The sequence below is a fragment of the Mus caroli genome, chromosome 11, assembly GCF_900094665.2.
Source record: "Mus caroli chromosome 11, CAROLI_EIJ_v1.1, whole genome shotgun sequence".
Classification (NCBI taxonomy): domain Eukaryota; kingdom Metazoa; phylum Chordata; class Mammalia; order Rodentia; family Muridae; genus Mus; species Mus caroli.
This window is the reverse complement of record NC_034580.1, coordinates 6,061,634-6,074,812: the sequence shown is the minus strand read 5'-3', so window position 1 is coordinate 6,074,812 and position 13,179 is coordinate 6,061,634. Positions and strand designations below refer to the sequence as shown.

General features: G+C 39.2%; 1 protein-coding gene across 1 annotated transcript in view; it reads right to left on the bottom strand.

Annotated features, from left to right (window-relative positions):
- Abca13 (ATP binding cassette subfamily A member 13) overlaps positions 1-13,179 on the bottom strand; it is a 471,059-nt gene that overhangs the window by 281,427 nt on the left and 176,453 nt on the right. The window contains exon 32 of the mRNA XM_021177120.1: positions 1,002-1,116. Coding sequence (XP_021032779.1) covers positions 1,002-1,116 — 115 coding nt within the window. The remainder of the gene's footprint in view (positions 1-1,001; positions 1,117-13,179) is intronic.

Sequence of the window (13,179 nt, the reverse complement as noted above, 5' to 3'; positions counted from 1 at the left end):
ACAGATGTCTGAGACCGTAGGCTTGGTTTACCAGTGTTTCATTATGTTTTCTGCTTGTGTGGAATGATTCGTTGTCATTCTCTTAGCTTTTGTTCTCCAGTTATTTCTGCAGCCTGTTTAGTAAAGGCAAAGAATGATGAAGGAGGAAAATGTTGAAGTGAAGCCCTGGCCAAAGTGGCCTTTACATGGCTAGACAGTGCATATTACAAAGTTATCTTGGTGAAATTAATTAAATTCATTTCTCCACTAACCTACCATTTGTTCATATGCCATATGGTGATAGTTTGGGAAATGGGTCTGGCTTCATGCGAGAGGAAGTTAAGGACGTCTGAGGAGCAGCTACATAGGAGGTACATTATAGAACCCAGCAGTTGGCACCCCTGTCTCCAGGCCCCTGTGCTCAGGGATCAAACCCATGTAGAACAGAGACATCCTTGAGTAGATTGCTGTATACAGGTAAGTGATGTGTAGAGTAGTCTCTATACCACTGATCATGTAGTCCCTCCACTTCAGTAACTGTTCAGTAATCAAACCATGCATCCCATCTCAACCTGCCTTCACTCTTCTGTGACGATCAATGGGCTGCCCCATCTTTACAGAATGCTCTTACAAACTCTCATTCTTGAAATCAGTCATCTGATGTTTTCAGGTTTTAATAATGTTGGGACAAAAAGCATATTAGAATTCTTTGTGTATAATCAGAACCAGAAATCAGAGTGGAAAGTGAAGATTTATAAAAAAAAAAATGCCAATAAGCAAGGGTGGCTTGGTCTTTAATCTCATGCAGTTTGCCTCAATAAGAAATTGATATTATCACACTTTGACAACCCTTCTGACTCCAATAGAAAACAATGTTCTTAGAAGGGAGACTCAGCTAGAGCCTAGGAAGGAGTTCATCAAAGGGAAGGAAGACTAAAGGGAGAGAGCACAGGTGATCCACATGGAAGGCCACTCCCCAAATGCTCCCCTGTGGTCCCACAGGCAATATCAAAGCCATTTACCTCTTCTATCTGGATCTCTCGCTCATAAACCAGCTTCCGAACCATGCTGGCCACAGCTACCATCCAAGTCAACATCATAATCAGTGGGAAAAAGAAGCCGACATTGTTTAGGAACCTGTCAGGGTATAATTAATTCAATAAGTATCCAAGGTCGAGGAAGGTCAGGGGTAAGCCAAGTGAGTTGACTAGGGACCATGACTATAATAAGGTTTATAGCTCTATCCACTTTTGGTCATGTTTTTTTTTTTTCACAAGTTACAAGTCACCCTCAGAAGCAGTATCCCAAAAGGCTTGTAACCAAGACACTGCAGTTGTAATTGGCATCCTGGTTTACAAGTGTGCAGATATACAAAGGGTATCATGCCAGAGTCATGGGTGCCTCAGGTAGCCATTGTGTGATCTGACACTTAATGTAGACAGAATAGGTCAGAGATATAAAACAGGCCATTGTCTCATGATTATCATTCTTCCCACTTAATTGGAGCTATTATGAACCTTTACTCAGTACTAAAACTTGATCATAGATAAACCTTTATAAAATATGTTTTAAACTGGAAAATTAATGTTTCTCACTCTTTCTATTCCCAACCTGTACTTTCCTATCTACTCTAACTGTACTCCACTTGTAAAGCACAATAGGGACATTGATGACAGTTGTGTCCTAAACCCAACAAAAATTAGTAGGTTTTCTCCCTTTGTGACATCTCAACTTTGCTTGAAAGTTGTGGTCACCCCTTTAATCTTTTGTTTCAGCTTCCAGAACAACTCCATACTCTCCACCAGTGCTAGACTACTTTTTAAATACCTTAACTAACAACTTCCCCTTTACCTGCCTTTTTATACGGGCATTTCCATCTGCACCATTGGGCAACTGCCAGCCCTCTATTCCCAACCCCTGGGTGAGCTCTAAACAATCAAGGTAATCATATTCAAACAAAACCTGCTTAACACACAAGCAGTATCACTTCATCTGTGGCACTTTCAATAACCACACGTAAAAGTCCCTGCTATTAAGGACATCAATCTAGGGGGTCGGGAGAGATAAAATAGCCACTAAACAGAAGTCTGTCCCATGAGGTCAGATAGTAGTAAACAGTGGGAAAGGAAGCTGCAGTTTTGAGAAAGGATGCCATTCAGACTGGGCTAAGGTGAGGCATCAATACAGAAATACTTGAGAAAAGAGCAAATAAAGGATAGACAGGAGTCACAGGGGAAATGCAAGAACACATGAAAAACCAAAAGTGCAAGGGCTGGTGATGAGGGCTGGCAAGGTGCTCATGATTCAGAAGATGCTGTCAGAGCGCCAGCCTGGCCAGATGCTATGGGGAGTTTTACACATCACAGTCAGTTCTGAAGTTTAGTTAATGAAGAAAAGAATACAGCAAAAGGTTTTAAGATCAAAAGAGGAGACAGAGAGAGAACACATTGAAACACGGATAATGAGTAGAGAGGCCTCTGGAAAGAGAGTAGAAGACCACAAGCAGCTATGAAACTGTCTAGACACGAGGCAAAGGGACCACTAAAGATGTTGATCCTGGCCAGGTGATGGTAGCACACACATTTAATCTCAGCACTCAGGAGGCAAAAGCAGATCTCTGTGAGTTCAAGGCCAGCCTAGTCTAGTTCCAGGACAGCCAAGGCTTCAGAGAGAAACCCTGTCTCAAGAAAACAAACAAAAAATATGTTAAACCTGAATACAAATGTCTGCTGGGCTCCTGCTGTGGTGGCCTCCTAAACCCAACTCAGACTTCTTCTTCTAAGTCCTGGACTTCTTTTGAAGCTTGCTCAGCGCGAGTCACATGCAAGCCAAGAGAGTCTTAGTTCTTCACCCAGGAGAATGTGAACTTAAGCTCCTTGGCCTTTGCTCTTGACAAGTCATATACTTGTTAATGAATGTGCAAATGAACATGAAAGTGAGGGAATTAATCTTTGTTTCTATTCCCTTGGCAACATAAAACAACTCCTCTGAACAGCTGACATCATGAGCCACGTGACATTTTTAGATTAAACTCAGAGATCGGCAATGCTGAGCAGCAAGTGTACCCTGTAAGTGAGCAGTCACAGCATAGCCAACTGTACAGCATTTGACTGCAGAGAACAGAAAATTTCAGATTCCTGTTTCACGATCTCCTTGGTGAAGGTGGTTATTATTTTTGAAGTATTTTGAACAGGTAGAGAGCATGTATCATCTACCTGTGTATATATCTACCTATGCAGTCAACAACCATTAACTGTTCTCCAGGAATAAGGCAATCTTGCACAAAGGAGATGATTCGAGGACCCAAAAGTAGAAAATAACCAATTCTGAATCTATTTGATGGGGACGTAGTTAAAAATGGTTCCTTGCTCATAAACCTCATCTTTGCCTGAGACACTGAAGGCAATGACATCTGAACTATGGTCCTGTGAGTACTGAGTCCAAATATAAACCAAGTGTACTCAGCTAACCCCATAAAGTCATATGGTCAGGATTCATGCTCTGTATCATGTGAACCATTGAATTTTTGTTAAAACGAATCCAAGAGAGACTCAGTATCACAGCAGCCTGAGTTCTTAGAGTAACTCTGTCACCTTCTACAGCATATGAAATACCCCTTCCAGTGGCTGACCAAAGCTGTGTGAGAGAAAAGGATAGGATTTTTTAAGTGGCGATTGTAATACACAGCTTTTTATCTGTTCCTGGGAATTAATCCAAGAACCAACAAGAAGGGGAGAAAAATGTACATTTGAGTTTTGTTAAAGGCTTGAAAGGAACATTTAAGTATTAGAAAAACAGGCTAACACAGTGACATTCGCATAGGACTCATCCATATTAAGTAGTTAAGAAAGATTTCAATAGCAAAGCCTGTCCTTTGAAGATCGTATATACATCTTCAAGAACATACTCTCAGGGGAAAGTAAGTAAAACATTGCATGGTAAGTGGGCATCAAGCTGAACATTAAGGGGATAACATTCACCAAGGAGCATCTAGGATCTACTTCAAGGAAACAGACTAGAAAGAGATTTTTAGGAGTCCACAAAAATAGATAGATAGATAGATAGATAGATAGATAGATAGATAGATAGGTAGGTAGGTAGATAAAAACACTTTATCAATGGGCAGATGTTGAACATTCAGCTACCGAATTTGGGCTTAAACTGTGAATTTGGGGGTTGTTTGGATCCAATTATGTTTTTCAGTCTTCCTGTTTGGAAAAGTAAAGTTTTGTTCTAATTACAGGAGCCCACAATTAGGAGACCTCAGACTTTCAAAAGTTGGACTGTGTTTTGTATAATGATATTAACATGAAATCTTGGGGACAAGAATAAAAGATCATGCTTTAAAGGTATTGTGCTTGTGTGCCACAATAACAAGGAGCACAATATACTAGTTTTAAATGACATTTTGACACATATGAGTCACCTGAGAAGGGGAATCTCAAAAATAAAATACTAATAAATGGAAGGTAAGATGGAACAGAAAGAGTATTGAATTCCAGGGAATTGGGGAATAATCTGACAGACAGATGGAAAGATAAGACAAAATGAGAAAGAGTAAAATAAGTAATTTATTGTATGGCACATTAGAGGGCACACATTTTTCATGCTCACAGATAGCACTAGGGAAGCCAGAAACAATGTTAAATTTTCAGGTTTTAACCTTCTATGGAAGAGATTTATACCTATTTCCACCCAGAAATCAGTGATCAGATGTCACTAATAACCAGTGGAATTGTTTGCTATCTGTAGAGCCAAACCTCATCTGAATTCCTCAGGTTATTATGTTTATCCCAGACTCCTGTGCAATGTTTCTCAGCCAATAGATCCCATGCTCAGAAAAGAGGTCCCATTAAATAGATAAAAGTCTCCTCTTGTGTTTACTTCTTCACTAGGCCTTTATCTTGTGCATTGTTTCTCAGTCCATAGAGCTCATTCTTAAGGAAGAGGCTACAGGTACTTTGCAGAAGACATATACTTCGTAAAGGAGTTTCAACATAGACGTGCCTTAAGTTTTGCTGTAATAATTAGCACATTTCCTCCAAAGTTGTATTGTGCTTAAGTATGTCAAAACCTGTTCTATGTCAGAGTCTAGAAGTTTGAAACAACACTGGCCAACTAAGTCATGCTGAACAGATTTCCTTCTTGCCTCACACAGATCATTCCTCTGCCAGCTGTAGCATTTGCAGCCCACCTCCTCATGCCACAATCAAAGTCTATTTTTTTTATATATTTAAAGTCATGGCAATCTGTGTCTTAACACTAGAAAAGTCCCACCAACTGTCTCATCTCTCTCATCTAACCCATCTCTGTGTCCCTGTGTCGGCTACCAATCCTACTTTCTACCAAGGACCACAAGTTTCCATGCTGGGATGAGACTCATGTAGGTGATTTTCACTATCCTTCCTCCACTGTGAAGTCTCCAAACTTATCCTTACTCCTGTAGCAGCCCTCTTGCAGGATCCTCTCCTCCCATCCAACCTCTTTAGAAGAGTAATACTAAAGAAAACCCAACAACTGGAAATGAAAACTTTAGGTCAACAAAAACCCTCAGGGTTAAGCCTCACAAACAGATGATAAGATGTGGAAGATAGAATCTCATGTATTGAAACTAAGGTAGAAGAAATAGACAGTCAAATAAGATGTTAAACTTAAAACAACTCAGACACAATACATCTAGGAAATATGGAACACTCTGAAAATACCAAGTCTACAAATAACAGGGATAGAAAGAGGAAAAGAAATCAGGGTCAACATCATAGGAAATGTTTGTAACCAAATTAAAGAAGGAAATCTTCCAATCTAAAGAGGTAAATGCCAGTCAAGGTACAAGAAAGTATATACAGAACACCAAACAGAAAAGACAAGAAAAGAAATTCCCCAAGACTCATAACAATCAAAACACTACATATACAGAACAAAGAAAGAAATTTTTAATTAATTGTATCTATAATTTAACTAAAATTAAAATTTTAAGAGCTACAATGAAAATAAAACCAAATAACATATAAAGGCAGCCCCATTAGAAAAACACTTGGCTATTCAAGAGAGATTCTGAAAGTCAGAAGGGCCTGGAGATATGTACTACAAACTCTGAGAGACCATAGACACCAGTTCAGACTACAATACCAGGCAAAACTATTAATCTAATCAACAGAGAAATAAAAACATTTATAGTTAAAACACATTTAAGCCATTTCTATCTACTAGTCCAGCAGTACAGATGACACCAGAAGGAAAAATTTGAGCTGAATATGTAACCACACCCAAGAAGATACAAGAATAAATAATCCCAGAACAGAAAATCAAAGCATGTGGAGGAACCCACACCATAACAATAAAATTACAGTAATCAATAATTACTGCTCAGTGATATATCTCAATATTATTTGTCTCAATTTCCCTCCCAAATATTACATAGACTAACAACATTGGATCAGAAAACAGGATCCCTCTTTCTACTGCATGCAAAAAGCATACTCATTAACAAGGATTGACATCGTGCCAGGGTAAAAAGATAGAAAATGGTATTTTAAGCAAATGGACCCAAGAAGAAAACAGGTATAGCTATTAGACAGATAGAGAGATAGATAGAGAGATAGAGAGATAGTTTGATAAATTAGATAGATAGATAGATAGATAGATAGATAGATAGATATAAATAAAAAAGGACATGACACATTAATGATAGGAAAAACAGCAAGAGGATATTATAATTCTAACCATTTGTACACCAACCATGAAGATACCCACATTTGTAAAAGAAAAGCTACTATGGCTAAAATCACATGCGGACCCTCACACAGAACTAATCAGAAAGTTCTCAAAAGATGAAACACAAACAGCTGAGAAACACTTAAAGAAATGTTCAACAGCCTTAGCTGTCAAAGAAATGCAAATTAAAACTACTTTGAGATTTCCTTTTACCCCAATCAGAATGGTCAAGATCAATGAAACTAATTATAGTTCCTGCTGGTGAGGATGTGGGGCAAGGGGAACTTACTGATTGCTGGTGGGACCTAAAACTTGTACAGCTGCTATGGAAATCTGCATGATGATTTCTTAGAAAATTGGAAATTGATCTACCTCAAGATCCAGCTATATTACTCTTGGACATAAATCCAAAGGTCCCTACATTCTACCAGAAAGAGACTTGATCATTTGTGTTCATTGCTACTATAATTTTAATAACCAATAATTGCAAACAGCCTAGATATCTAGATAGCTGATGAATGGATAGTAAAAATGTGGTGTATACACAACAGAATATTATTCAGTTGTTAAGAACAATGAAAATATGAAATCAATAGTTAAATGACAGAATTATAACAAAAGCATCCTGAATGAGGTAAGCCAGACTCCAAAAGACAAATACTGTATATTTCCTCACATATGTGGATGTTAGATTTTAAGCCTTCAATGTGTGTGCTACAATCTGAATAATCACGGAGGTTAGATATCTAGTAAGGGAGTGGAGGGGATGAGAGTGTCAATTAGAATATACTGTTACATCATCTATTGGATGGAACACAGGGCACCTAATGAAGGAGCTAGAGTAAGTACCCAAGGAGCTGAAGGGGTCTGCAACCCTATAGGAGGATCAACAATATGAACTAACCAGTAACCCCAGAGCTGAGTCTCTAGTTGCATGTGTAGCAGAGGATGGCCTAGTTGACCATCAATGGGAGGAGAGGCCCTTGGTCATGCATAGATCATATTCCCCAGTACAGGGAAATGCCAGGGCCAGGAAGCAGGAATGGGTGGGTTGGGGAGCAGGGTGGGGGGAGGGTATAGGGGATTTTCAGGATAGCATTTAAAATATAAATGAAGAAAATATCTAATAAAAAAAGAATATACTGTTACAAAAAGAAGAGAGACCCATAACATGGGGACTAAATAGGGAAGGGGATGGGAAAGAAAGGTAAAGGAGCGACTTCAGGGAGGAAAACTGATGCTGAAAAACTATTTGAAAAGCCATATGGAAGTCTACTCCTGTAGAAGCATCCTAAATATATACATAGATGAGAAGCACCTAAATGGAGTCAGCAAATAATAGAAGAGATAATTCCCTGACAGGACATCTTATGCCAACCTTAAGTTCCAGGAATGGGTTATATGTTGAATCATTCACCAAAGGGACACCAAGGAAACCCTCAAATATCACAGGCTATTGCCAAGGCTATTGGTTGCTCTTAACAACCAGATAGTAAGGACAACACATACATATCTCATCAAACATGGAGAATTGAGCTTGCGCATAACCAGAAGGTTCACCTTACTGACTACCATTAACATTACTAGAATGTACTCTGCGTGCTGCCAGAGAAAAAAGGTAACCATCTGAATTTCCCAGCTACAAACCCTCCAACCACATTGGGAAGCAGAAGCCTAACTAGCTTTATCATGGTGTGGCCTTTGTGTCCATGGAGTTGAGAAAGCCCAAACCTGATTTGGGTGTGGAGTAGCCCCATTTTTGCTTTGCTCTCTGAGATCTGTGTGGAGTATGGGCAGAGATCTACAGTCCTTCATCTGGCTTGGGGATCTACAAGTGATAAAATGACTCCTAATGAAATACTGCTATAAACATAGATTACTGCCTCAACACATGTCAAAGAAGTTTTTCTTGTAGAAGATTGGAATTAACATAGAGACCCACATCGCTTCTCGGCCTTTTGGCTAAGATCAAGTGTAACATAGAGACCCACAAATGGTCAGTTTTGAAGCACTCATTCCTAACTGGGGTATCTTCATCAAGGCCCTCCCCTCAATATTCAAGGATCTATGCAGGAGAGGAAATAGACTTTTAAAAGCCAGAGGTGATGGATGGCTCTAACATGTCTTCCATGCACAGAAGATATGGTGCACATACAAACTCACAGAGACAGTGGCAGGACATTCAAAGCCTGCACAAAGTCAGACTGGGTCTCAGCACTAAGATCAGTTAGCAGACACAAGCTACAGAGAACAAAGAAGCTATCTGCAGTTCAAACCCATTGGCAAAGGAAGAATCCATTTTCTCCAGTAGAGTCTCGCTGGGCACATTAACTACACTTCAGGGCAGGTGCATGCCCAGGAGTCCTTGGCCAACACAAAAATAGCTAAATGGTATTTTTGTAGGTTTTTTGCCTCGTTTTGCTTTGTTAACACTTTTGATTTAGTTTTTTTGTTTTGTTTTGTTTTGGCTTGGCTTGGCTTGGCTTGGCTTGGCTTGGCTTGGCTTGGCTTGGCTTGGCTTGGCTTGGCTTGGCTTGGCTTGGTGTGGTATGGTGTGGTGTGGTGTGGTTTAGTTTGGTTTGGTTTTCATTTAGCTTTTTGCTTCCCATTTTTGTGATTTTGTAAGAATTGTGTGTGTGTGTGTGTGCGTGTTGCCTTTCTTGTTTTTATTTTTGTCTTTATTAGTTCTAAAGAAAATTAGATGATAAAGTTACGTAGATCGGGAGGTAGGGAGCATCTGAGAGATTAGGGAAAGGAAAACATGACCAAGTTATATTAGATAAAATTTTTTTCAATAATTAAAAAAGAGTAGAAAAGATTACATTTATGATGAAGGAAAACACAGTTAATTACTAGGAACAGAGCCCAGTAGAGCTAGGCTTGGGTAGGTAAAAAGAAAACTGCAGGGTTCGAAAGAAGCCCTGCTTTAGAAGTGGAGCCCATTTAACAGCAAATGTTACTGGACAAGTCCTGATGTTTGTCATGTACTACATCTCCAGTCAGATAGCACACATACTGAACTTTTGTTTTGATTTGATGCTCAGTTGTTCAGTGATAGTTATTTGCTTTGTGTAAGAAACCAGAAGAATCCTTAGGCCACATCTCCTATGTTGTTTTTTATCCTGATATCATTTTCTATGAATATAGTCAGGTCAAGTCAATTTTGTTATTGTTATTTCTTTCTAAAGGAAAAATCTTTTGTTGTTTGTTTGTTTGTCTGTTTGTTTAATTTTTTTGGTGGCAGAATATTAGACTAAAGCTTTAAGAAGAAGAAAAATGTGACATATATATCCATAGTGTTGTCTTTTGATTTTGTTTTGCAGGAGAGTTGAACACTTTTAAAAATGAATAAAGGGGAAAAATCCTGAAAGAGAAGAAAGCACTGATATAATAACAATCAAAAGTGTATGATTAAGAAAAGAAATATATAATAAGACAGGAGAAACATTTAAGTAGCCACTAAGGCAAAGCAAGTTATAAAAATCAAAGAAGTTGTCAAAAGAGGAAATGAAAGCTGAGGGTGTAGAATAGAGAACAAAGAAACAACTTCATTATTTCAGATCATTTTCTCTCCAGAATCTAATAATGTGGAGGAATTCATATTTGAAATTCAAACTATATTTGTCTACCAATCTTTACACTGGGAAGTAGCTTTTAAGATTACCTTCTGATTCTTGGCCCATGTTAGGACACAGCCTTGGAGGCTATGATAAAGGCATACAAACTTAAAACTTTAAGTCTTCAAAACTCTGGGGCAGATAAACTTTATATATATATATATATATGTATATATATATATATATATATATCATTCAGCTTCAAGTATTTCTATAACAACAGAGAATAGACTAATACAATATGAAGTATTTTTCCCTATTTTACCTGCTCTTGATAATCATTTATTGGCAAAACTAACAATAAAAAAAGAACATAATAAAATCTGGATGACTAAGTCATCTCAGAAAGAGGTTTGGTCTATTATCAGAAGAACATGAATCAAACTCATATGCTGTAGCAGCTTTTGTGTATTTATCCCTCCTCTGGAGCCCACAGAAAAGCACTATAAATAGACTTCACAATCTAGAGTTAAACTCTCTCATGCATTTATGCCTATTTTAAAAGATACTCTGATCTTCGCAAGCATCAAATTGTCACCATTTCTTTTCTGCAAGTGGCATCTCATTGATTTACTTTTTAATAACTCTTCTTAACGGTGTTGTATGTACTACTTGCCTGTATTAGCACTATGCAGAGTTCAAAGAAGAAAAACTGATGTGGTGAGCATAATGAGTGAATTCCCACTATGAGAAGAAGCCGCAGAGAAACCTGCTGCAGTCTTGTCACTCAGGATACAGAAGTTTGACTCAAATGTGGGTTGATGGCCTCATTTTACACATCACCCTGGATGCTGCCTGTCCATTCTGCTACTTTGCCCATCTCCACCAGGTTTACTACTCAGGACCAGCCCTCACCAAGCCTAGAACACAGTGGGCATAATCACCAAGACAAAGGCAGGAATGCCCTTGCATCTTGCTCTCTTACTCTTTTTCTTTCTCCTTCCCACTCAATTCTAGAGTCACAGTGAATAAACTTATATTCAGGTATTTGTAAGCTTGCTATATCCCGTGGCCCTCCTCAATATGATCACCTTGAGTGGTCTATAGCTTGTGGCCTTGCTGAAGGAGAGGGTAAGTAGAGGTTGTGTCAGTCCCATGACTCATGTGTGGGCTATAGGTACTGGCAAACTGTGTCATCAATAAGCAAAGACATTTATTGACATTCTTCCTTCATCTTTCCTTTCATATTTTCCATAGTTCGCTGGGTAAATTCTCAGAGAAAGGCAGATACTACATGTATCCACTGCTCTCTGAATCTAACACCATGTACAAACATCACACCCACCCTGAATTTCCTCATCAGTAAATAGAAGAACCATCCTACAATTAGATCATTCCCCTGACAGAATAAGCTGCCACATGGAGTGTCTGCTCTGCTCAGCATCCTGTGCCTTCATGGACCTGGGCTTTTTTCAAGCATGATGATCTACTCTGCACAAACTAATGAGGTCAACAGAAGAGCAATTAGCATGCAATTCAAGAGGAGGAGATGATATTCAAAATTCAAATCACTGGCCTAACTCTGAAGGTCCTGGGATTAGCAAGTGGCAAAGCCAAGACAGAAATGTGGCTTTTTAGTCCAATTATTTCTGCATTTCAGTGTGGGAATCTCAATGGATCCCAGGATCTTAAAAGTGATCACAAAAAGCAAGACTTGCCCCCCGGGTTAGTGTATATGCAAAGAGGTGGGTTTTGAGATGCCCCTAGGTCATCACAGCTCCCCTTATGCTACTGTTCTGGAATTTTCCAGTGTGTAGTAACCATTCTCCTTGTCACTCCCAAGTACCTTTCTTCTCCTAATGAGTTAAGAGTGCATTACTTGGTATACAATCAGTAAGTAAAACCCACATCACATTCATAGTTATATATCTTCTAAAGCCAAGAAAACTGTGTCATACTGTAGGCTCAAGAAAAATCTTATTTTTTTTTAAACAGAGGAATTTAAGAATAAGTATACTAGTGAATGAGGGCTTTAGAGACAGAGCATATGGTGTTTCCATGTGAAGTTGTTTGGAAGTTTGGCTGGGAATATTCTTCATCAAACAGAACTAAGCCATGTATTTCAAGCCAACATCTCTGGGCTTTGAGGCACTACACATGCACCAGGTGCTGCTGTGATCACTGAACCATACCACACATGTCCAACCACACACACACACACACACACACACACACACACACACACACACATATCATGCTAGGAAGTGTCAGAAATCACAACTGGCAGGAGAAAAGAGTATCCCCATGACAAATACCTGCACAGTGAAAGCTTAATGAAGAAGCAACTAACAACCTACTAAAGAGCATGAACATTCCCTTGAGTCTTTTGGGGGGGTAAGCTAAGTGAGTGCTAGTATCATCAGCTCCATCTATACGACTCTTAGAAAATAAATAGCATTGCATAAAGGAAAATGACAGGTTTACGGGAAGCATTACTGTGGTTGCTTCTGTGGGGGGGAATATGGAGAAACTGAAGATTTCCTGGGTGTTCAGCAAAACACATGCATACTATTTATTCTTCCCCCAAGATGTTTGGGGCATGAGCATGTGACAGTTACATAGTAGAGAGTTTATTTCTTCTACTTCTGTGACAGGTATTACCATCAACCTGTCTTAGAGCCTCGCAGTGGGAAATGAAAGGACCAGGGCAGAGAAGAGTGCTTCCACCAGCTCTGACTTCAGCATGTCAGGAATGTTGATTCTTGTTGAGAATAAACCAAGCAGAAAGTAGAGAAGATGGTGGCGCACACCTTTAATCCCAGCACTTGGGAGGCAGAGGTAGGTGGATTTCTGAGTTCGAGGCCAGCCTGGTCTACAGAGTGAGTTCCAGGACAGCCAGAGCTATACAGAGAAACCCTGTCTCGAAAAA